The sequence below is a fragment of the Castor canadensis genome, chromosome 1 (assembly GCF_047511655.1).
Source record: "Castor canadensis chromosome 1, mCasCan1.hap1v2, whole genome shotgun sequence".
Taxonomy (NCBI): Eukaryota; Metazoa; Chordata; class Mammalia; order Rodentia; family Castoridae; genus Castor; species Castor canadensis.
The window spans coordinates 31,610,203-31,635,579 of NC_133386.1; the positions used below are offsets into that span (position 1 = coordinate 31,610,203).

At 34.5% G+C, this 25,377-nt stretch overlaps 1 protein-coding gene across 2 annotated transcripts in view; it reads right to left on the reverse strand.

The window, feature by feature from the left end:
- Positions 1-25,377, reverse strand: part of Enpp1 (ectonucleotide pyrophosphatase/phosphodiesterase 1) — a 66,385-nt gene that overhangs the window by 6,967 nt on the left and 34,041 nt on the right. Inside the window, exons 6-24 of one of the 2 annotated variants that reach the window (XM_020161001.2) lie at positions 24,305-24,402; positions 22,495-22,574; positions 22,233-22,352; positions 20,825-20,934; positions 19,211-19,276; positions 18,836-18,908; positions 16,173-16,281; positions 14,926-15,057; positions 12,653-12,684; positions 11,613-11,740; positions 10,370-10,439; positions 9,598-9,685; positions 8,491-8,660; positions 7,499-7,550; positions 6,094-6,248; positions 4,405-4,534; positions 3,117-3,197; positions 2,158-2,290; positions 277-439 (exon numbers count right to left, since the gene is read on the reverse strand). In XM_020161001.2, coding sequence (XP_020016590.2) covers positions 277-439; positions 2,158-2,290; positions 3,117-3,197; positions 4,405-4,534; positions 6,094-6,248; positions 7,499-7,550; positions 8,491-8,660; positions 9,598-9,685; positions 10,370-10,439; positions 11,613-11,740; positions 12,653-12,684; positions 14,926-15,057; positions 16,173-16,281; positions 18,836-18,908; positions 19,211-19,276; positions 20,825-20,934; positions 22,233-22,352; positions 22,495-22,574; positions 24,305-24,402 — 1,990 coding nt within the window. Of the gene's footprint in view, positions 1-276; positions 440-2,157; positions 2,291-3,116; positions 3,198-4,404; positions 4,535-6,093; positions 6,249-7,498; positions 7,551-8,490; positions 8,661-9,597; positions 9,686-10,369; positions 10,440-11,612; positions 11,741-12,652; positions 12,685-14,925; positions 15,058-16,172; positions 16,282-18,835; positions 18,909-19,210; positions 19,277-20,824; positions 20,935-22,232; positions 22,353-22,494; positions 22,575-24,304; positions 24,403-25,377 lie in introns of those variants that run through there. The other variant, XM_074074501.1, reaches the window with a different exon arrangement.

A 25,377-nucleotide genomic window follows, 5' to 3' on the forward strand; every position in this document is an offset into this window, starting at 1 on the left:
AGAGTAATTCATACTTGAGGTAAAACTAGAACTTAGTGGTTAAACTACATGAACTTTGATACTGATCTGATTTTTAGTGTCATTAATTGATAAAGTGATCTTCTCCAAAGAGTATCACCTTAGAGGATCAAATTTAACACCATTATAAAATTTCAAAGTCCATATACATTCAAGAGTTGTGTTTTTTTCCCATAGAAATATCCAATGTAAGACACACATGCAAGTACACGTGTTTCTACATTCAATACATAACGAAGATTAACAAAGGCTACTTACCATACAGCTCTCGCTGTTATCAGGCCTGTGGGGCAAGATGAAAGCTAAGGCATCTAAATTTTCACACTGCAGGGGTGTCTGGGATGTATCCTTACAACTGGTTAGCACAATGAAGAAGTGAGTTGGAATCCGTATTTCTTGATTTCTGATGATTCTGCTCTTTCTGTAAAATATACCAACATCGACTTTCAAAGAGAAATAACCACCCTCCTCTTCTGAGCATTTCAGTAGAGCATGGTTTTAATGCAACAGATCTAAACTTTAAATTCAATCAAATGATTAAATGTATAAGAAGTTAGGTACTCAAAATGACTCAACATATTCTGTCAGAATGAGACTGGTAAGAAGATCCAAATAAATTTTATTTTGCATAGAAACGTTAAATGGTTTTAAGTTCTACCTAAAGACACTGGAATTGAGACAATAAAAAGAGGAAAAAATATTTCTGAATACCTGCCACCAAGATTTTAAACCACTACTGATAGTCCTGTATACTCTATGCAGTTATAGACAAACTGTAGACAGAGATAAAACAAGTTAGGAATTTTGTTATTCTAGTTCCTTCTGAGAGGGCATGTCACAATTTCTCCTTGATTTTAATTGGATTTTTCTTTCCTATCTCAAAACTTCTTTTAATTTTTTGAAACTTGCAGCCCACAGTTCCACATGGTGTTTTAATCACTCAGAGGAAAAAAACTGCAGCCTATTATGAAAGATGTCTTAAGCAACACCTTTACCTCATTATAATGCTCTCATTTTCATTGGTTTTGAAGTTTCATTTGTTCAGCATCTTTCAAAATATAAGGTAGTAGGATGATTGCTTTCAAATGTGATTCTATGTGGAATCATTATATATAAAACAGATTAAGGCTGGAGGTATATCTCAGTGGTGAAGCACTTGCCTAGTAGCCCAGGGTTCAATCCCAAGAACCACAAAAAACAAAAACAAAAACAAAACATTAAAAAACAGGGCTTTTTGAACAGGAAGCACACTCTTCTTTACCCACTCTACCACTATTTACACCTCAAGGCATATAATAAAAAATTATAATTTTGCAAACTAATATGTTCCAAGATATATGTGTAAGCAGTCACTCCTAAGTAAGCCCTTAAGAGACAAATCCTCTGAGAGGAGCAAAACTTTAGTGGGAGTTATTAGTCTTTGTCTAGTAGTTTTAACAGCAAAATTATTTCCAAAAATCTTGTGATCAGTTTTAGTAATAACCAGGGTATGTAGCTCAGTTGTATAGCATTCACCTAGCATATGTAAGGCCCTGGGTTCCATCCTCAGCAGGTGGGGGAAAAAAAAAAAAAGAACCAACCAGTTTCTTTCTTTTTCTTTTATCAATTTTACATTTACTCACATGTGTATATATTGTTTGGGCCACCTCCCCTTCAACCAGTTTCTAAAATGTTCTCCCTCTCTCATTTTAGTAGTGTTTCATCACTACTCTCTAGCCAGTGCTAGCTAAATGCTATGGCATTAATTCAAGGCCACTAACTTGAGGTATTGCTGTCTTAGAGTCCTGCTCTTTCCTTCACTCAGGACTTTGGTCGCCACATAGTTCTCCTCTCCTGCCTGGAAGTTTATTAAGATAGTATCTTCACATTCAGCCACAGAGGTCTTAACACTGAAGTCAGTCAGCATTTAAGTTGAGCTCAGTAATTACTCAACTGAATTGAAGAGAGGAGAAACACTATTCTTGCCAAAAAAACAATACTGAGCAAACATCAAAATTAATCAGCTATTTCACGAGGATTCCAGTGTAGTCAGAAAGGTCTTATATGTGAATTGGACTGGATAGAAAAGACTTTGCTGACTCCATGAAATGGTAATTTCCCTTGGACAGCTATTTTTAAGAGTAATGAAATAGTTCTTACTGCTTCATAGTCTCTGAGGAATCATAATGCCCATCATAATCAAAGTCAAACACAGGACCGCTGACAACATTGACGCCATTCCTCTGTTCGGCATACCTTCGCAGTAGGGTGTCATGAAAGTAGCGCCATATAACTGAAACAAGAAGGAAGACAGTATACTTTCAATGGAAAAAAAACGCACCATGCTATCATGTGAAATCAATTAACATCATGACTCAAAAGTAGCATTTTTAACAATTAGAGATAAGGTCAAGTTTGGCTTCAGTCTTAGCATGAGGTCCAAATCCCATTGTTCAGCTGTGGCCTTTGAATGGACTAAGGAGAGTTCAACTGTTATTTCAGGACCCCTAATTATGAACATCACAACACATTAATGATCATGTATCATCAGCAAACACTGCAACACCACAAACACAAATAAGGTAAATTATTCAGCTATACTAATATCTCAATTTTCTCTTTGAAATAGTCACAAGTGTGACAGATGTAAATTAAAGTAAAAATTTCTTTACATGCTTTTTACATTTTGATATTCACACATCAGTTTAAGTACAAATGTATATTTATTCCTACAGAAGTTAAATGCTGCCATAGCTAATGATGACCTAAAAATCTATTCACTTTAAAACCAAAAGGAATTAATAAGAACTTCCAAATAGCTACATATGGGAACATACTGAAAGTTAATATAAGTATTAGTTGATTGTAGCAGCTAGATAACTTTAAAAAGAGCCAAAAATGTTCATCAACTTTTAAATATGAAACAGAACAGACAATGGAACATATCACAATTCTAACATTTGTAGATTTTTTTTTGTGTTCTAGGCATCTCAAAGTTAAACAAAACTTTAATATTTGTGAAACAAGAGAATGTATTTAATTTAGACCATGAATCCAAGTATTTATAAACCATACCTATTACATACTAAAATTATAAAATATAAAGTTAAAATATTTACCTTGAAAACTCTGGTACATTGGCACTATATTAGTAGTAAGCAAAGCTTCAGAATATATTTGACTTGAATCTTTACTCAGTTCTATAAAAGAAAAGGACAATTTGTTTTAAGAAAGACAACTTTTTCATACTTGAAAAATAACATTTGAAATTACAGTTTCTCATGGTGGTGGGGGGAGCATTTTTAAAAGTTAGTTGAGCAGCATCTAAAACTTGGAAAACTCCCAGCTCTGACTGAAGGGAAGATGTCATACATTTAGTAAAGTCTCTTAAATAAAATATTTAAGAACTTTCCTTCTTCAAGATGAATTTATCAAAGAAACAAAAACTTAAATAGGGTCCACTTTAAACATATGCAAATTTACATTTACTTTATTTCAACTAAAATGCATTGTGCTTCAATCTTCTTTCCTTGAACTTTTTCACAGTAAAAGAAAAAGGCTTCTGGAGTTCTGGCTACTACCACCTACTACCCAGCAAAAATACCATGGGAGTTGGCCTCAGCGTGCTGCACAAAGCTTCTTTGTATGAACTTGAGGTTTGGATCTGGTCTCTTTTTTATAGCACAACAGCCAAGTTCTGGTGCAGACACTGCTCTGGATGCTGGGGCTATTTGTGTACCTGGAGTGTTCTGATTTCTGCCATTTAAGGCTGGCTCTAAAATGTCTTTTCATTAACATACAAATTTGTCACTTCAAAAAATACAAGCACCTTCCTTCAAATGCCACTCCTTGGAGGCTCTGTGAAGGTGAACAATTGAGCATTCTGAAGTCTCCACCTTTGCCTCATTCTCTGACTAGTCACATTTTCATTTGAAATATCAAAGTTCTGTCTCCTTCCTAAGAACCATGATGTACCCTTCCAGCATCACTGAGTTTTCTCAAATTTAGATTCAAAGCAATGCAGAACAGAAAAGTGAATTATTTTAACCTACGTTATCTAACCTAGATCAATCACCCTCCTAAACTATGAAGTTTTATAAAACCCAAGTTTTAGATACTTTTAATTTTCCCCCAACAGTTATATTTCTGGTGTGTAATCTTCACTAGTAAATAAACAAGACTATGCGCATTGCCCCATAATATTTTTCCATGAATATAATTTAGTTATTTATTGGTGCTTGGGGTGGAACCAGGGCCTCACATATGCTAGGCAAGCTCTCTACCACTGAAGCCATACCTCCAGCCTTGTATGATAGACAAAAAGGAAGAAAGAAGATAAAAAGGAAGCAAAGAAAGAGGAGAAGGGATAGAGAGGGCAGGGAAGAAAGAGAGGGGGAACATACTTACGTGGTGGTGCAAGGAACCCATAACTCACTTTAGCATTATTTTTATAGAAGGAACATTTATGGACAGGACTAAGAGAGATTCGAAGGTCCTGGTAGAGACAGTTGGAAAAATTATCCATAGAGAAACTGTCCTGGAAAACAAGAGGAAAAGATCCATCCGGCATCACACAGGGAAGAGAAGGAAATTACTTGTGAATAGCTCAACACAAACTGCATTATACAATGATGGAGTACCAGCTGTCTGGTCAAATCCTTCACCATTTTTTTTTCCAACTTCCTACTGGCATATTCCATCTTTTTTTTTCTTTTTGATGGTACTAGGGTTTGAACTCAGGGATTTGCTCTTGCAAAGCAGGCACTCTACAGCTTGAGCCATACCTCCAGTCCAATGCTCATCTTTTTTTCTAACTGATAGGTAAAGGTTCTTTACCTCATTAAGGATTTTGTCACTTATGTGCAAGCATCTTCCTAGTTTGCTGTGCTAATTTTGTTCATGATGTTTTATCTACACAGTTTTAAGCATTGTATATAGTAAAATGCTGGTTTTCACAGATTGGAGTCTATCTTCCACATCTAATTAGATAGCTAAAATTGTTGTGAGAAGGTAGGAGAGCCAATGAAGAGTAATGCAAAACCCTCAGGGGTAGTGATGACACTCTATTTTAATTATGTAAGAAAACAAAATCCAAGCAGAACCAATGACCACCATAAATAAGGTAGTATCAACAATAAGTAAGACAGGGTACCTACAAAGCATGAAGAATGCTACATATTACAAAGTCAAGTACAAAAAAAGGTGGTCGAAGTAACTTTGTATCAATGTGAATATTCTATAAAATATATTTAACACAGAGATCACACACACACACACGTCCCTATATTTTAATTTAGCATTATCAGTAAGCATATATTAACAGTAATGATATTTATTAACCCCAACTGATACCCACAGTGAAGCTCTTTCTCAAATCCCTTTTCTATCCATTAGGGCACCTGAGAGCTTGCCAGTCACTCTCAGTTTCTGAAAGTCGGATAAGTCTAGTTCAAAAGTTCATGCCCCTATCAGATATACTCCATCTTCTGTCTTTCCAGGATTCTTGTTCACCATCCTGTTCACCATAGCCCCACAGGCATGGAGTGAGGAGGAATTGTGGTCTTATTCACTCCTGTCAGGTCAGGCCTAATTCCCCTGGTGTTGATGGAGCAGGGAAAGGAGATGAGTGTCTTTTGGTCTGGGCTGTGGTACTACTCCTGCAGGTGGCCTATGTGGTGATGGAACTGAGCTGTCATAGCTCCCTCACTAGTGAGGACCCCTAGATTTGGGCAGTTGAAGGAACTACTTATCCTCACATAGCTGTGTTTTAGAAGTGAATAATTGTGACTCATTGTAAAATAACTTGCATAAAATTATAAATCAGAATCATAAAATATTAAAACTAGGTGGGGAAAGGAGAATCTTTTCTGCATACTTATCATTTCACAGAAGTTTGCTCTGAGCTTCAAAGTCACAAAGCTGGTTACTGGCACACCTAAAACTGAAACGTTATTTTTCTGACTCCTGTTCAGTGTTTTCCTACTTTGGAAACGGATCATGAAGGCAAGATTAACAAAGAGAAATTATACTTCTGAAGTTTTGCTTAGTGATAACTTGGAATTGACACACACAGTGAAAGAGGTAGCAAATACTTGCATTTCTATGAACAGTGTAGGAAGTCCAAAGAGGCATGAAGATGTCCTGGCTGTATCCACTCACAAACCAATGCTGGTAAAGAAGACAAACACTGTGCTTCTCCTGCAGAATTCTGGGTCTCCCAAAGGGTAAGGTGTCATGATCAATATTCTTCTCTTGGGTCATACAGGGAAAATGAAACCACTGTTTAAATGCAGCTGTGTGCATTGTATGATACATAATGATACACTCATGTAACCACCTCCTATACTTAGCCATATTGAAAATTTATTTTTAGCTATAACAACAACTAATAACAAGAAGCAGAACCATAAACAAATGTGGCTTGCTGAAATTTTGCCTTTATACTTAAAGATCAGCGTGCTAGTAAGGTATAACATAGGGCACTATGTGAAATTGCTAGAAATTCTAGCTCATTAGAACTTATATTACCCAAAATTACTTAACATTCTTTTAATCACTTATTCTTCAGGACACACTACAGAAATTTTATGTGGAAACTTGGAAGGTTCTGAACTGAAATTATGAGACCAAACTGAATGAAACAGTAACAATATAGACATTGATTCTTATACAAGTATCAAGTGCTTTGTAGAATTGTTTTACATTGTTGAGCTAATTCTTATATGTCACTATGAATTAACATTACATACTTTTTTCACAGATGAGGAAACAGCATATAGGGAAAAAATACTTTCTCCATGGACATGTAGTTTAAGTTCATAATCAAACTCAGATCTACCCAATTCTGAAAGTGTCATCCTTCACCACAATACTTTGTGATCTTGGAGATAAAAAAATATATATATCTAATCCCAACATTGATAGGACAGATTTTTTTTTATAGAAAACTTCAAGTCAGGATTAATATAGAACTTCCTTCTCTATTCCACCAGGAAAAAAAAAGTGAGCTAAGTAACTTAAAAACTCAGAAAATATATCAAAGTGACTCTGAATATCCAAGTCACAATTGAAAACTCATCAGTTGTCTACATGTTCTAAACTTTCATTCAAAAGTTATAAAGAAATAACTTTAGATAAGTTAACTTATAACCTCTTATAACTAAGAACCAGATGAGATAGAAACTTAGTAGATATTTTAAATTTAAATCTAAGGCTTTATTATATAAATACATAAAAACCTTCAAAAAAATCTTCCTAAATATTGACTCAACTTCCACTAAGTGTGACATACCATTTCTACCATAAAGTAATCCTTCTTACCTCATGACTAATAGTCTAGACCATCAGGCAAAGAAATCTCTATGTTCCAGCAAGTGGTCCTCCATTATTCCCTTTATTTTATTGTCTATTCCTAAATAATGTCCCAAATTAATTCTCTGTAGCTCATACTCCTAAAAAAGGCCTGCTTCTATATTCCAGCTCTCAGAGTAACATATCTTACCTTCTGCAATGGTCAGATTAAACTGCGTCTGAAAATCCACAATTGGTAAAATCTAAAAAAATTTGTGAAATTAATTTTAAGGTTAAGAGACAGGTTTAATTTTGTAACATAGCTTCTATTGCTTAATTAATCCAACACCTTTTCCTTATATCTTCTTCCCTACCACTGGTACCAACCCCTAGATAGGACCTTTATCTGCCTTTCTGTCCTCCACTTTTGGGGAAAAAAAAAGACAGTTTTGTGTGCTTAAGATATCTATACAGACAGTTTTTATCATGACATTTCCATGTATATATGTACCGTATCTCAAATTGGTTCATCTCCTCTTATTTTTCTCCTTTCTACCTTATTCCTCTTCTTATGGTGACTTTAACAAGCTTAAAAATTCTATATTCATTCTTATATAGAAAGTACATCAACTATAAATTCACCTTCTTACTTCCTTCTTTTATGCCCCCTCCCAATTACTGCCCTCCCATTGGTGTGACCTGTTTTTCATTCTTGTCCTTCATTGTTTAGGTGTCTGTTCATTGGTCAGTGGGATTATACCACCACCCCTTTCCCCCATCCTGTGTTGTTTAACAGTTTTTAGCACTGTTTCCTTGTGTCTTATTCCTACACAGATGTGCTGTATTTCATTAATATTTATTATCTTTCTTTCTAGAATGAATACTGTTATGAGTTTACCCTGTGATGAGACCTCATTGCTAGGATAATAACACAGACTTAATCATTCAGGACACTCAAGACTCCTCTAGAATTCTTTCCACCTGCCCTCAACACAACACAGCACCTAGGGATAAAAACAGCTGAAAATGTAAAAAGTAGAAGGAGGATAAATGAATAATAAAAGTCTTTCCTGTGCTCTTAGAATTAAAAATAAATATACACACTTACCTTCCACTCAAATTTTTATTTCATTCAAGTGTTTCTACAGCACATGTTATGTACATATACCACACATGTTGGGTAAACTTTTCGGAGATACTTACAGAGGGATCACATGAGCAGCCGAGGTTATCTTTGGAGGTTACTATGACAGGGCACTGAACCAAGGGGTGTAATTCTTCTGGATGCTTTGGGGTATAAACAGGATTCTTTAAAAGGTGGTTGAGACTTCCATGAGTTCCATTATTAGGAGCTGGAGTCAAACTCAGTAAATCTGCGTAATTCCAAGAATAATAGTTACTTAGAAGTTTCAAAACCAGATAAATAGTAGACTTGTATTATTACTTTTACTTTTTAAAAACCTAAATGAGTTCTTTACTTTTAACTAAAATAAAACTGTAAGACTCTCTTGGTTTTCAGACTGTGACAATGTTCTTGATAGAAACACTTAATCCTCACTTAATCCTCAAAACAACTTAAGAAGTTATCATCAGTATTTGATAGGCAAATGTTTTGCACACGGCCTCAAGGCTACTAAACATAATAGTAGGCCAAGGATTCTAAATCCAGCTCTATGACTAAGGATCAGGCTTTTAATAATAATAATAGCAAATATATATAAAATATTTACTATATGTCAGGCACGATTTTAAGTGCTTTGGGATATATTAGCTCATTTAAAGTTTATGGGCTCCCACTGACAGAATTATACTTGACATACTTAAGATTTTGAAAATGCCCAATATCACTATCAGGAAAAGGAAATAATACTTAAAACTCAGTACCCTACCATAAAAGTACTAATTCAGAAGAAACAGACTAAACAAAGAATTTACCTAATAGATCCTTCATTTCTACAACCTTGACATTGACATCCATTCACTATTATTACTGCCAGAGGTTCTGACTGGTTTGCCCAACTTTCACTATTCCCAAACTCTTTTCTGGCTTCCATTTATAGCTCTGACTCAAGTCTTAGAATTAAGCTGAGGACCTAGCAATGCACAGACCAACTCATTGTAAGCGTTAGACTGTACCAGTATGTAGCCTAGTAGACAAATCAGACTAGTATAAAGATGGTACATTTTGTATCTTAGTATCTCTGGGTCAGGAAAAAGAAGTGTCTTTTCTTACCATCATCACACAGAGGTGACCCTCTGTGATCTATTTTTAATAATCCCATTCCAGCTCTGTTTTCTGTTCATACTTACCACACATTAAGTTATAGACTTCAATATTTTCAAAGGAATCAACCTCAATGCCATGTTTGAATCCAGGTCCATAGCCAACAAACAGGGCCTGGGTTGGCCAGAAAAGCAATAGATTCATCAGTACAGTTCAATTGTGGATATAACTGTTCAAAAATTTATATTATCAACATTGTACTTACATAAACTGGTTAAGCTAAGATAACGGGGAAAATATCATGCACAGTGGACTTTATGGGATATAGTTTTAACTCTCATTGCTCATCGCACATATAACCTAAAGACATTTAGAATGTTTCTCTGACTTTTACTACAATCCTTGACTTGGTCAGAAGAGAATGGAGATGAAAATATTTTTCACCTATGAAATGGTATACAAACCTTACCCTGCCCTCCTCACCCAGGAGCAAACTGGATAATACAAGTATATCTTGAACATTTTAAAGTGCTACGTAAATATAAGGTATTATCTCCTTCCAGAACTTAAGTATGACAGCTTCTCATCTATTAAACCACTGGTTTTTCTGAGATAATTTATTTCATAGAGCACAAATACATGCAAAATGACTACTAGATATTTCATAAGGAGGTATGCAATAAGTTAATATAAAATATTAACACAATTCTTCAATGTCAAAAGAAAATAGCTCATGAAAATATGTTCCATAAATTCTCATTTAAGACATATAATCAGTCTGTTTTTAACTTTCAAACTTTATATATCAAGTTTTCTTCAGATTAATTGTGTTTTATAAAGTATAAAAGGTTTACTTACTTGCATACTTGAAAACACATTGTCAGAGCCATGAAATCCATATCCACAGTTTTTCCTTTCTGATGGATTCCTAATTTTGACATTTATGAATTAATAATACGAAGCCAATTCATGGAACATGATTGATAACCAGACTATTACTCACATTGATAAAGAACAAGTGACTATTCTGTTACATCAATAAAAAGTAAATAAAACCACTTGGCTTTGAAACATCTCTTTTTTTCTCCTTTGTATTACTTAGAATTGGTTTGTTCATGAAATAAAAAGCAGAGGTGACCAACCATAAGCATCACAACAGAAGTGGTTTTGAATCCTGACCATGCTTTAAACAATTTAAGGCAGCCTAAAGAAATGCTTAGGACACAGTATTTACATATTCACTAATTATTTTCCCATGACAGTAATAACCATCCCTCCTTTCATATTCTTCCATTAGATGCTAAATGCACAGTTCTCTAACAAGAGTGGAGAAGGTATAGTTGTATTGACTGAACCCTGGTTCACTGTGCAGGTTTTATTGACAGGGATACTTATCATGACTGATTTCTTAGCAATTATCAAAAGAGTTAATGATCAAGTTTTACATCAATCACCCAAATAATTTGTTGAATGTACCAATAAACTGATGTTTATTGATGGATTCATATAAGAAAAACAATGCATAATAAAGATAGGGACTGGAGGCATGGTTCAATTGGCAGAGCACCTGCCTAGTAACCACAAAGCTCTGAGTTCAAACACCAGTACCTCCAAAAGGAAAAATAGAAAACAAAAAACCACAGTTGCTCATTATTATAAAGTGCTTTCACCAGCTGCTAGACTTTGAAGTATTATTAGACATAACTGCAATGTGTAGAAGAGATGCATGGCAAGTGACCACACATAAATATAAATCAAAAGAGATAATCAGTTCTCAAGCAGGAGTGACCCCTCTCACTAGAGGACTTTTGCCAATGTCTGGAAAAATTCTGGGCTGTGGCAATTGGAGAAAGGGTGCCACTTTCATCTAGTGGGTACAAGTCAGGGATCCTGTCATACCCCATAATGCACCAGACAGCTCTCCACAACAGATTATCTGACTCAAAAGGCTTATGGGCCAAGATTGAGAAATCCTGGGTCAAGAGTAAAGATAATCATACTGATACTGTTTTCACATAACTACATTGTTTGAAAGGGCCCAATGGTTACCATGACTTACTAATAGATCAGGCCAAGTTTGCTATGAGATTGCAGAACTTACAAGGCCAGTTGCCACTTAGAGTCCAAATAGAACGTCAATGGCTCAATCCTGTCACTTTTAGCAAAGTGCAAACGCTTGGGTAAGAAATGTTTCAGGTAAGGTTTGAAGTGCTGGTTTGGTTCACGGCACTGAAATTGCAAAAGACAACAAACAACCATCATTTTCTCATTATCTAATGTGCAAACTTCTCTTGAAAATCCTTTCTAACTTTATATGAATTTTTTTCTTGCCAACATTTTACCAGCCTGTCCAGTACATAGGAAAATAATATCCACAGATAGAAAAATAATAATTCTTATTACTTACATAATTTACAAAGTAAATATTATAAGCCACCTAAAACTTTTATTTGGCTATCATAATTATTCCTACATAAAAGCCCCATAACTCTTAAGACTGTGTCTCTAGATTATATTGGAATTACAACTGATGGTCTGATTTTCAAATATCATGTTTAATGCAATCGTTAAGAACTTTCTTCAAGACTTAAATGAAAAAAAAAAGACTTAAAATGGATCAAGTACAAAAGTAGCTAGCATATATAACTCATAATGAGACAAAAGCTTATTTTTTAAAATGGGCATTAAAGAAAAAAACAAAAAGAAAAACAAACAAACAAAAAGACTGGGGCTTGGGGTGCAAGTCCTTGATAGAGCACTACTTAGCAGGTGACAGACCATGTTTGGTTCCTGGTGCCACTATTAGAAATAATTAATAAAAAGAGGACTAGAAAGAAATGGAATACTATAATGCTAACAGTGCTTTAAAGATACAGCTTTATATATGTTTTTTTTCAATTACTTCTGATACTAGCATATAAATTTTATGATACTAATAAATAAATTTTGTAAAACTTTCAAACCTAAATTAGTGGAACATATCCTCAAACACATTTAAAAGCTATGGAGCACTTACATGTTGGCCCATATAATCAAAAATTCTAATAGTATAATCCCAAGAAGAGACACTGAACCTTTTCTCTAAATACATATTACATAAAACTAACAATAACTAAATAATGGAAGAATAAGGATACTCACAGAAAGATTTCTGGCAATGCCTTCATAATCAACTGAAAGGGACAAACATAAGAATTAACAACTGATGATATGCCACAATTAAAAAATAATATAATAATGTAGAACATCAAACTTAAATCCTATGTTTAAATACCAAAGCAGATTCAAACAAGTCATTAAAGACATTGCATATTCGCCATTGAAAGGAACAAGACAGATCCTTAGGAACTGCCCTTTCACACCAAGAAATAGTGTCATATTGTTAAGTGAAAAGGTAACTTACAGAACATCTATCTATGTGCCCATCCATCTGTTTGCTTATCTATATGCCTGTCTATGCAGCTGACTATATTCATCTGCCGACAATCCATTTATCTGTCCACCCATCCAAATATCTATCTACATATCCATCTAAATGAAGTATGATTTCACCATGTAGAAGTAAAAATATACGTATTTTATATACATACAGCACATACTCAGGAAGACACAACCCAAACTTAACAGGGGTTTTCTCTATCTCTAGAGGGGAATTGAGTTGTGAAGCAGAGGGACTCAGAGGGACTTAGGGAGGCAAACTGCTATTTTTTTACTTTGTATATTTCAATATTCAATAATTCTAGAATTTCTAGAGGAAAGACAAAGCAAATTAGATTTAAAACTGAATTTAAATAATAAGCTTGTTGATTTACTAGTATACTTTGTGCTGCATGTCACTATCTAACTTTCTAAATTGAGCTCTTTTTAGCTGTATATTACATAAGTTTGAGAAAATTATCTAGATAAAAAATATATTGAGTGTATAATATATTTAATAGACAAATTGATATGCAGTTTTTATTTTAATATATGAAGTTTGGGGGCCTTACTAGAATAAAAGCCACCCCACCTCAGACATCCCTAAGGAATGTCATTGTCTGTATGTTTTTTTATAAAAAGTTTTGGAATAAGCACATACAGTCACCCCTCAGTATCCAGAGAGGAATGGTTCTAGGACCTCCCACGGATACCAAAACACTCAGATGCCACACTGCTTATATAAAATGCTACAGTATTTGCATATAAATATTCATCTCTGGCATAGCTTAAATCATCTCTAGATGCCCAATTTAAGGCAAATACTATGTAAATAGTTATCATACTGTGTTGCTAGAGAATAGTGACAAGAAAAAAACCTGTACACACTTAGTGTAAATACAATTTTCCCCCAATGTTTTGATCCATTGGCTGAATCCATAGATAGGAAACCCTCAGATAAGGAAGGATGTCTGTGCAGCTTTTCTAAGTTAAAAAAAACACAAAACCAATTACAACTTGTCACTGTGCATAAGGAGCCTGTGCTCTATGTCACTGTATTAATATACCTGTTTAACCATTTTCCTGCAGTAGAATCTATTTTCCTTCATTAATATTCAGATATTAATATCTACTGAAGTTTATTTTATTGCAGAGACTTAGCCAAACCAATTCTGATAACTTAAAAAGCTTATTTCTCTTTCCATTTAAAAACTAATTATATTAAAAAGATAAAAATTTCCCTACACATCTTAAAGTCATTAAGGATGGTAATTTAGAAAAGTAGTAGCAGAGGTTAGAAACAGCTGCAGAATAGGCTTTATTTGCAAAAGAATATCTTAAATATTTCTTGGCATTTTGTGTTCCACATATAGTCAAGAAAGAATGAAATTTCTTCTCCTTTCCTGTGTAAAAGATACATTCTTACTGCTTTTTGAAATGGTTTAAGGAAGTCATTTCTGAGTACAGGAACCAATTGCTTATAGAATTAGTAATTATTGCTAGCATTCCTCCTCATAACAAAATATTACTCTAAAATGATCTAAGTTATTTTAATGGAATGGCATTAGTTATCTAAAGTTGAATAATTGCAGATGAATTTTTCTTTCTAGTAAAATCTGGAATTAATACAAGTAAAATACACACTACAACAAAACCACATTATCAAATTAATACACTTAATCCACAGATAACTAGTTGGACTTTGTCCTTACACTTAGTTCCATAAAATTCATTTAAGTAATCTAGGTATAGGAGCACATGCCTATAATTCCAGCACTTGGGAGGCTGAGTCAGGAGGATCATGAGTTCAAGACCAGCCTGGCCTATAAATAGCAAAACCCTGTCTCAAAACAACAACAACAAAATTCATCTATGTAGCAAATATCCACACTGGAAATTTAATCATGACACTGATTCCCTAGTTTAGACATACAGTAATTTAGGGGAATACATTCTTCATAGAACCATATCCTAAGTTATCACAGAGATATACTTACATGAATAGTATTTGTCTGGGACATCAGAGGGCCTTAGCCGAGCAGCAGGTCCATAAATAATTTTAATGTTTTTAACATCCCCCAAGTATTTATTCAAGTACACATACTTCTTACAGCTGCCTTGTTCCATGCCTAGGAGTTGAATGCGGAATTTCTTTTACTTCCAGAATTTAATTAACTACATAGAAGCTCAACATTCATATTTCATTGCACACCTGAGTTAATTCAAGTCACAGGGTTTCAGTTATACCTACTGCTTCACTTTTTCAAAATACTTTCCCTTTCTTTCACCCCAAATTACCTTAGTGTTTCTTATTTATGTATTATAATATCGTCATGTGAGTAAAGAATGTCTTTATAGTTTTAGGCAGTTATTTGCCTAAAATTACTTAGTATTTTAACAGGATATATGCCTCTGTCTGCTACAGGATTGGAGCTTCTTTAGCATGTAAAGTAACATCTTCAGACTCTCTAAAGTCAGCTCTCTGTAATTACTTCTGAAGCAAAACATTAAAAACAAAACAAGCTGGACACGCCTGTAATCCTAGCTACTCAGGAGACAGAGATCAGAAGGATCTTGGTTTGAAGCCAGCCCCAAGCAAATAGTTCGAGATATTCTATATCAAAAATACCCAACACAGAAAATGGCTGGTGGAATGGCTCAAGCAGTAGAGTACCCGCCTAGCAAGCATGAGGCCCTGAGTTCAAATCCCAGTGGTGTGCACCCCCCAAAAACAACAGCAAAAAAAAGAAAACTAAAAGAGCCTACTTTCTTCTTCCTTTTATGAACACCACCTCTTTAGTCCCCAAACTATTAACAAACTTATCACAAAGTCTGCATTATGAGAAATGAAAACATTATCAAAATTAATATATGCCTTTTAGATGTATTATATACTAAAGCAACTTGAAAAGTACAAAATAATCTGTCCCAATTCATATAAAATTGTAGAGTTACCAAAATTTAATATTGGAAAATATTTTTAACAATTCAAATCCTGATGTATTTAGGCTTTTCTCAAATCAGAAAATGTGTACATTATTGCTAGTAGGTTGGGTTCATAGGTTTCTGTAAATTGTTTCATTTGTACTTTATATATATTTTTTTTCCTAAAAATTTTCATAAAGAACCATTTTAAAAAGTATTATCTATAACACTGAGGGAAAAATCATGAAACAAAAATCAGTCAAGTAAACTTTTGTGCTACCACTGAGCCTAAGGAGTGAATGATGAAAATTCAAATTACCATGATCTGAAAGAAGGATGAGGTTCAGGCACTTATCCAAGTCCAGCTCTTTCAGGCCTTCCATGAGCATCCCCACCATGCTGTCCACCCTCTGCAAGGCTGTGATGACCTAAGAACGGGAAGCAATCTCACGAAAGGCATTCTATACTAATGGCTATTTCTCTACAAAAGCTCTCTATTTTTTAAAATAAGGAAAGAAAAAGAAAAAAATCCAGTGAATGCAACTATGACAGAGTAGTTTACCTTAGGCCAATACAGATCAAGATCAAAGACATGAAAAGCAGTAAACAAGTGTTAATCATTAACAGTGGAAAGGACAAAATTCTGTATTTGTCAACCATAAATTTGGGAAGTGATATTAGCTGATCTGATTAGCTTCTTCTTCCTGAGATTCAAGTGCTACTATTTAGACACCCACTTTAAGTCAAAATAATACTAGTTCAAATCCATAGAAACCAATGCATTTAAATCACCACTTTATTTTTTACAAGCAATTTGTTCTTGAATTTTCTGATCATTTGAAAATAGTCACTGTGTAAGTACAGTGTAACCTAGTTTTCAAAAGTATCAAATTATTTGTGAATGCTTCTTACAGTTCTATGTACTTAATTTTTTAACTTAGAACTCTTAGGATGGAGCCCCTTCTTTCCTTATAAACTGCATGTATTTTGCACATGAATATTTCAAGGGCACAGAATGGTAAACTGCTGTGGCAAACTGCCTTCTGTCATTTTTCTTGTCCTCTCTCCTTGTAAAACTACTCAAGGAAAGTTCTCGTGTAGTTTCACATATGTTTTCTGTAATTTATCAAATCAGATTTTCAGTTAGTCAAATGAGACAAACTCTTTCAATATCAACATCAAAAAAGATATCTAAGCAACATGAATTGAAATTTTTAAGTATTAAGATAAAGTGGGTTTTGAGGTGTCAATAACATCAGAGGTTAACAGAACTTTCAAGTTGATTTGAAAGGTGTGGGCTCAACTTTGAATTAAAACACACTAGAAAAGCAGTACTCTGGAAAACCCCTAGCGAATCAGAAAAGGGCAGCACCAATTTTAAAGCTTATATGACTTGATAATGACCCTTAGAGTTTTTTTGTTTGTTTGTTTTTGTAGACAGAGTGACCTAGACACAAGTCTTGGTTATCAGTGACTGTAGCAGAGGAATAAAAGTCATAGTAGGTGCCTGGTTGAGTGTTCAAATCAAGGTAACAGCTACGAGAAATGTTTTCCGTGGACCAACTGTGTGAGGGCCAAGTTGTGGGGCACACATCTTCCTTAACCTACTTTCAGGACGAAGCACTTCTGCCTAGCTGAAGGACAGGATTAGAGCAGGACACAACGGAGTTAGTAACTGCAGTGGGTCAGCGGGAGATGGATCTTGATGTAGGAATACAAGTGACAGAAACAGACTTGGTGAGGTCAGCTCCCCTCTACCTACACTCTTAAATGAAGTGAACGCAATTCAAGCAGCGTCTACTCTCTTAGAGGGGCAGAGAGACCAGCAAAGATGGCCTAAGCAGCTATTTTAAATTCAAGTAAGAAAAAAATGAGCATGCACTTTTGTCTTTTCCTTCTTCTGCTTCTGCAGAAGTAAGAGTGAAATAAAGTAGCACAAACAGGGCTACTCAACACAGGACTCACAATGGATATGTCAGGTGAGGCTTTAATCTGGACCCTGTGATAAAGAGACACTGAGACTCACAAACTATCCAGCCTGAGCCACCTGGGCAGGGGAATTGATAAGAATTAGGGGGTGAAGCCCTACTTATTAAGGAAGGATATAAACCTGTCATCTCTTAAGCCTTAGAATCACAGGAAACAAAATATAAATAGACCAGGGATCCTAGCAATAACTCTTTTCCCTTTTACCATGGCCAACAGTATTCCCAGATTCTTACTTTTTATACCTTAAGTCACGGATTAAATAACTATCAGGAGAGTCAACTTAGAAGTACAGGGAAAGAAGCTCAAACCATTTTCTGTTCTATTGCTTCCAAGATATAAAAATGACATGGCTGTATAAACTCTGAAAACAGTAATTCTGTTTTAAAGAAGTATACATACAATAAACATAGCCAGGAACTGTCCAAGTTCCTGAAGGGTCCCAGGTAAGTGAGATGCTACATTATGATTTGGTCCATAAGCCAATTTCCTATCTCTAGTTTCCTAGCAACCACTCAATAAAGAATTCTTAGGTGCATATTTTTATACTTTGATAGCCTCCCACCTTCAAAGTTCCAGCTCTGTTATAAGCATGGTCTCAGGCAGCTAGAGATACGTGGAGGCTGCTTCTTCTCATTGACTCCTTACCCTATATTTTCATATGAACTTAGAATCTTAATTGCTTATAAAATTCTCATAAAGTACTTGGTTTTTAGGTCAAAGGAGGATATGAAGTTAATAGAAAATCTGAAATTAAAAATATACAATTTAATTCATCAGTTCAACCTAGGACTATAGAAAATATAAGCAAAATAAATTCTCCCAATGCTTATTTTCTTTAAAGTTTATTCTCCATTTTAGTATAAGTGTGCATAATATTCACTCTTTCCAGAAATCATAGCCTCTTAAAGAATGATCTAGAAGCCTGCTTTACAGCAAAGTTCAGTTAAATGGTGCTAGATTTAATGAAGTAATCACTGATAAAAATGTACTTACTTCACTGCTGACCGGTCCATATGAATGACCTGAAGAATCTGGTTCTTCTAAATACAGAGTGTAAAAGTGTGGTCTAAATCAAACAGTATCAAAATGTAATATTTTACGAACACATTGAAAAACAGAATGGAAAGAATAATTCAATAATTAATCATGATTAAAAATTCTACAACACTGGGGTAACATTTCTAAACTTGCTGAGAAATAATTTATAGGCTTGGAATTCCTCAAAATGTGGCTATACTAGTTCATTAAAGAGTTTATTTCGATATAAGACATCTTAGTTAGCAAAGTTTTTTGTAATCTAGTTTTTAAGAAGTATGCAATTTCTCTAAACAAGGAAGTATTGATGACAGAAATTACTTCTCTACATACCTTTCATCTTTAGGAAGCTGTAACCACCTCAGAACAGCCAAAATTCTCTCTTCAAATGGTACTGAACTACAATTAAGGATAAATAAAATAAGCCAAATCTATAATAATTGCGTGGATTTAAAGCATATTTTTTCTTATAGTATCACTTATACATTAAGGGATACTAAAAGAAGTCAAGGTATATGGTTTTATGTTTGAAGTTGTATGAGAGGTTTTTATTTGAAAAGTTAACTCTGCTTTTCTAATGAAGGAACAAAATATAACTTTTATATAAATAAAAGTTGTAATTGCATTTAAAAATTTTGTTTCCTATATAGCTATCCTTCTCTCAACCAGCAAAAACCCTTCTTCTTCCTTCCTATTATTGCTTATACTCTCTCTTCAACAAAATTAGAGATAAGGGCAAAATAGTTTCTGCAGGGTAGCGAGGGAGTGGGGGGGGGGAGAGGGAGAGGGCGGGGGAGGTAAGAGAGGGGGTGGGGGAAGGGGGGAGAAATGACCCAAACATTGTATGCACATATGAATAAAAAAAAAAGTTGTTTCCTGTCTTCCACTTGAAGATATTATTCATGGACTTGAGAACAGTCACTGCCTTCCACACAAATAACCTGCATGTTAATACACTTTACAAAAGGTGCCTAGAGAAGAGCTTACTCACTAATGACTCAGTACAACTGGGCACTGAATGAACAAATAACAGCTCTCCAGGCAACATTTCTTTAGCAGAACTATGCTTTTCTCTGGCACAGGGCTCTGTTCACACTGCTCGCATCAGAATGCTTGTCCACCTCCAAATAAAGTTAGTTGTGCTCTCCATTAGACCCCAAAAAGTGAGACATCATACATCACTAATCTACGTGTCTCCCATACTAGTACACTGCATGGCATGTCAAGTCTCATTTACCTTCTCAGTTTCATCTACAGGATGAAAACAGTGGCAAATAATAAGGTGCTGGAGAGGCACCACAGTGTGCTTGAGTGAACCATACAGAACACATAGCATAACATTACTAAAGAAATCAACATGCCTTTCTTCTCTGGGATTTATGATCTTTTCTGTTTGCACCCCCTCACAAGTAATACTGTATTAATTTTGCAGTACAAATTCCAAAAGGTTTTATCTTTTCTCAATACATCATGGATTTTGAATGTCACAGGGTAGTTACTATAATCAGTTTCTTACATTAGGAAGCGAGTTTGTTAAATTAATTTGGAACTGGAAATCCATATGTACTATATATAATAGCTTCTTTTAAGTAACATTCACACAACAAAGTCATTTCTACCTATGCATTCATTCATCTTTTCCTTCCAAGAGTTAAAATGTGCAGTGCCTCTACTCTTAGATCTCTATTTTCACCAGGACCTCATTTTTTATCACTGCTCAAAGATGTGAACATTTTATCAGAGTTTATAGAAAACACTTGATATACTGCCTATTTAGGAGCCATCAAAAAAGCTCTTTGAGATAGAGTTCTTATTTTTAGTCTTTATTTCTCAGTTAACATGTATGTAATTCAACTGCTAGAACTCAGGAGTCAATAAGAAGCAAAGGATAATAAAAACACAACTGTCTCACACTGCAAGTCCTAGAAAAAGTCCATCTGCACTTACCCATTATATACTTTGTAGATGTCTGGGAAAATTCCATTAATTTCCACATCTGATCCTGGCCAAAAATATGTGCCAGATTTGAGGCTTTGATATTTAGCTGTGAGCCAGATCTGGAGAAGACAACAAAGAGAAGTTAGGAAAGGGGGTGTCCCCGCCACACCAGTGCCTTCCTCTCAAGGGTTAGAATGCTGCTAAGAGTTAGAATTGCTCCAGCAATTAGATGATGATAATCATGAACCAGGACAAGCAGGAGCAAACAGAAATGTAAATAATTAGAGACTATTAAACTAAAAAGGATGGACACTACTTGATAGGTTTCTCCTGAAAGAAGAAAAATTCACAAGTACTCCTATCTTTACTTTTTATTGATATTTTTCCTTATCTAACTAACATTCATTAAGCACTTATTACTGTTTATCCGGTCTGAATAATATTCCCACAAGCATCCTACATCATGTTAACTTATATACTTCTCACAATAACCCTATAAGGTAATTAATTATTATCTAGGAGACAGAGTGATTTACCCACAGTAACAAAGCTTGAAATATCAGAGCTAAAATTTGAATTCATAACTTGTGAATTAAACATTTTGCTCTTTTTCCTTCTAAAAATAACACAAGGATTATCCAAATAGACCCTATGTAATTATTGTGGCAATTTACAAAAAGGAAAAAAGTACATATTAAGAGTCCTTCTAAATAAATACACACACAAATGAAGACAAGGCTTACCTCTCAAAAACAAAGTTTCTTTGTGAAGATCAAAAACTATTCCCTAGGGCTGGCAGAGTGGCTCAAGTGGTAAGTGTACCTGCCTAGCAAGCGTGAGGCCCTGAGTTCAAACCTCAGTGCCACCAAAAAAAAAAAAAAACTATTCCCCAATAATAACTGTATAGACTTACAAGCTACTGTATGATATTCAATATACGTAAATGAAAGATGCCCAAATCAGCGCTTCCATCTCATTATTAGCTTGTGCAATCAAATTTATTTTAATGTTTAAAGAGATGAAAAAAATAATTTCCCTGATTTGATCACATGTTATATACACGTGTCAAATTAGCAGTGTGTCCCATAAATATGATAAAATAATAATTTTAAAAACCTAAGACTACTGCTATATGCTGCTACTATAAGAAAAAATCGAGCAGAAAAATGACTCAGGCACAACCCAAATCTGTCTTTGAAATAAATTACTCGCAATTTATGCAAGCATACAAGTTCCATATAGGATTATCAGGGTAGATCTTTGCTTATGAAGGAATGGCCACACACACAGTAAGTGAACTAGGTCATTGAAAGCTCCAGGCAAGTTGGTTATTTCACTCAGAAATAAATGAGAATAATAAATAAGTATTTGTAAATATTTATAAATATTTAATAGCTAAAACAAACATACAACTTACTGGTTGTCCTTTGTACCACTCAGGATTAAATTTCTCTTTACTTTTAAGTGAAAAGGAAGCATTCATTTTGGGATCATACATTTTATTGTCAATTATGCCATGGGATTCTGGATAAAGCCCCTAAAAAGATAAAATATTGTTTTATCACACATGGTAAAACAAGTAACTTTTCTTCTGATCTGAAATTGAATTATTTCCATGACAAATGTTTTGATCACATCTCACTTCTGTGGCTATGTAAAAGTTGAAATGCAGAGCTTACTGTGACGATGCTGTAGTGGTTGGGAAAGGTTTTTGTCGGATATACTGGTCTCATGTGTTTAGTATATGTCCCACAGTTTTCTACAAGGGGAGAAAATAAATATCATTATTATACACATTTGATAATCTGCTTATCTCATTTAGCTTGGGTACATGACAATCTAAATCATATAAAGTAATTATCCCAGGAGGTGTTCATTTAGCCAGACAAATATTCAAAATAAATTATAAAGTAACATGTATATACAAATTCAATGTTAAACATAAAAGTTATTTTTCCTCTTACTCAGAAAAGCAGCAAACACAATAATTAAGTCAATTAAAGTAGTTATCCTACACTCAATAACATTAAATTCAAGATAGACAAGTTGCAATAATGTGATGTTTACAGGATCTTTGATACTACTTAGTGGTCAAATATCTGAATTATAAGAGGTAGTAAACAAAACTATTTTAGCAGCTAAATCTGCAAATTAAAACAAGAGGGAAGAAGTAGCTGGGTTAACAGTATCCGCCACCCTGTATCCCACACATGTCACCCCTACATGAGCTAGCTGCTTTAAAGAAAAAAGGCATGGGGCTTCAAATCCGAGAAAGCAGGGAAGTCAGATTGCTCCTAATTATTTAAACTCTATTGTTTAGCCCTGGTGTCTCACTCTTCTTCTGCCACTTCTACTATCGAGGAAGAAACTCATGACTAATGATTCCAGGCAGTACTGCACTGCCTGAAACTGTTATCAGCATGCATCTATGTGTCTCATTGCCTTATTACTAACAGTTCAGAGTCACAGGCTGATTCCCCAATTATCCAATCCTACACTGACTTCTTTTAAACTTCATATATAGATGGATACCAACAGCCTCTTAATTTTGAACTCAAGATGCCATGCTTGTGGCCATGGAGACAAACAATACCCCAGCATGGTAACAAAGGGCTGAATAAAACTTTCGAAGCCAGTGGTTCTGCTGGTAAGAACAGACAAAGCTATTCCTATACCAAATTACTTATTTAATAAAAACTATTTTCCTCTAGGTAGAATTTAAAACTGAAAATTAAAAAATTAAGACAAGCCTGATGCCATCCGTATGCATTTACTGATGACTTTCATGTTTAAAACAATGAAATAATATTGTAGAACTCCAGAAGAACATTAAAACAATTGTATTTACTTACTTCTGCTTCAGTCCAGTAGTACACTTTAGCTACTTGAACACTGAGCACTGACAACAAGCAGAATTCTACAGTTTTGGTTTTTTTATCCATGGATGATATTCTCACTTTCAGTAATGATGGTACAACTGACACCCATATTGCAGACTATTAATGTGATTTAAAATTGTAACATCAATATGAAGAAGAGGCCATCCGACTATTTCATCAGTTACTTGTGCACTAATCACTCATTTAAGGTTTCTGATTAAGATTTAAAGAGTGCTTATTCGATATAAATGACAACACAGAATAACAGTGTTAGAAACTTTCAGCTTTTGGTATTAAAGTGGTATTCATAAAATAAATAAGGTAGTTCCCCCCAAAAAGAATGCAAAATTCTACAAAAGAAAAATTATTTATAAAAATGGTCAAGGGTTAAAATCCCAAGACAACTGTTATCTTTGAAGTATTTACAGGGAAGTTTAAAATTAATCACACTATAAAAGGATATGAGCCTTATATTAGGTTCAAGTACTCTGGAATGGAGAAGTTTGGTAGAGCAGTCAGGTTTTGACAGTACTTTTACAATGAACACTACCTCCCTACCCTATCTCACTGAAGTCATGATGCCCCAGAAATCAAACCTGAAGTTACTCACTTAGTTTGCTAATAACAGGAAGAAGTCCACCCCAGGTGTGTAAATATTCTGCCCTGAATCCATCCAAAGAAAATAAGAGGGTAGGAGGTGAGTCAAACCTGGTAATGAGGAAAAAAAAAAAAACACTTAAAGAGGCAAATGGAAGATACATCCAATGAAGATGTTCTATGCTTTCCCACCCTGGCATAATTCCAGTGAGGATTTTTCACTGAGAGTGGGTGGTAAGTGATCTTAAATAAACCGACAAGTCAACAAGCACACTCATAAAGGATATTTTATATGCATTTATATTCACATGCATGTTTTATAATTGCATTATGCACATGTATCTATCATCAAATAGTATTAAACAGTCATACTACTTTGAATGCAGAGAACATCATTCATAGTTCCTACAAGTCCAAAAGATAGGCCAAATATATAATAGGATGTCCATAATTTATAGGAAAATAAATGTTCATAACTAGCATTGTACAAATTTATCATGTTGTTTCCCTCAAGTTTTTTCCTGAACAACCACTTTCTGATATTATCTCTAATAAATGGCACCTCAGTCAGTATAAATTATATAGTATATTTTGGTTTTGTTTTGTTTTGTGGTGCTGGTAACCAAAGTCTCAAGTTCCTGACAAGCGCCTTCTCACTATACTACATTCCCAGTCCCATGTTTAGTTTTTTAAAAAGCTTAATTTATTTAAAAGATATAAACATCTAAAACAGAAATCAAGAGATATGTATTAAATTCAAATATTTAAACAAAGAAATAATTTAATGTTAGGAATGAGTAAACAATGGTGTCACAATCTAAAGAAGGAGGCAAAAAAACACACATAATGATTGTTTCAACAAAACAGAAGTGTGAGGAATGATTGCTGCATGTCTAACCCAAAGCAGCCATGGTTCAAAAATTTTGCTTTTTCTGTTGATACTTGGTAGATGGTAGAGGAGTTGTACATCACTGCATAACTGTGTGAAAACTTTCCACAGTCTACCTGGTAATTGAAAATTTGACAGCAAATACTGGTTTTTCTCTTACCTCCCTTAACCCTACATTTTCCAATCCTATTTTCTCA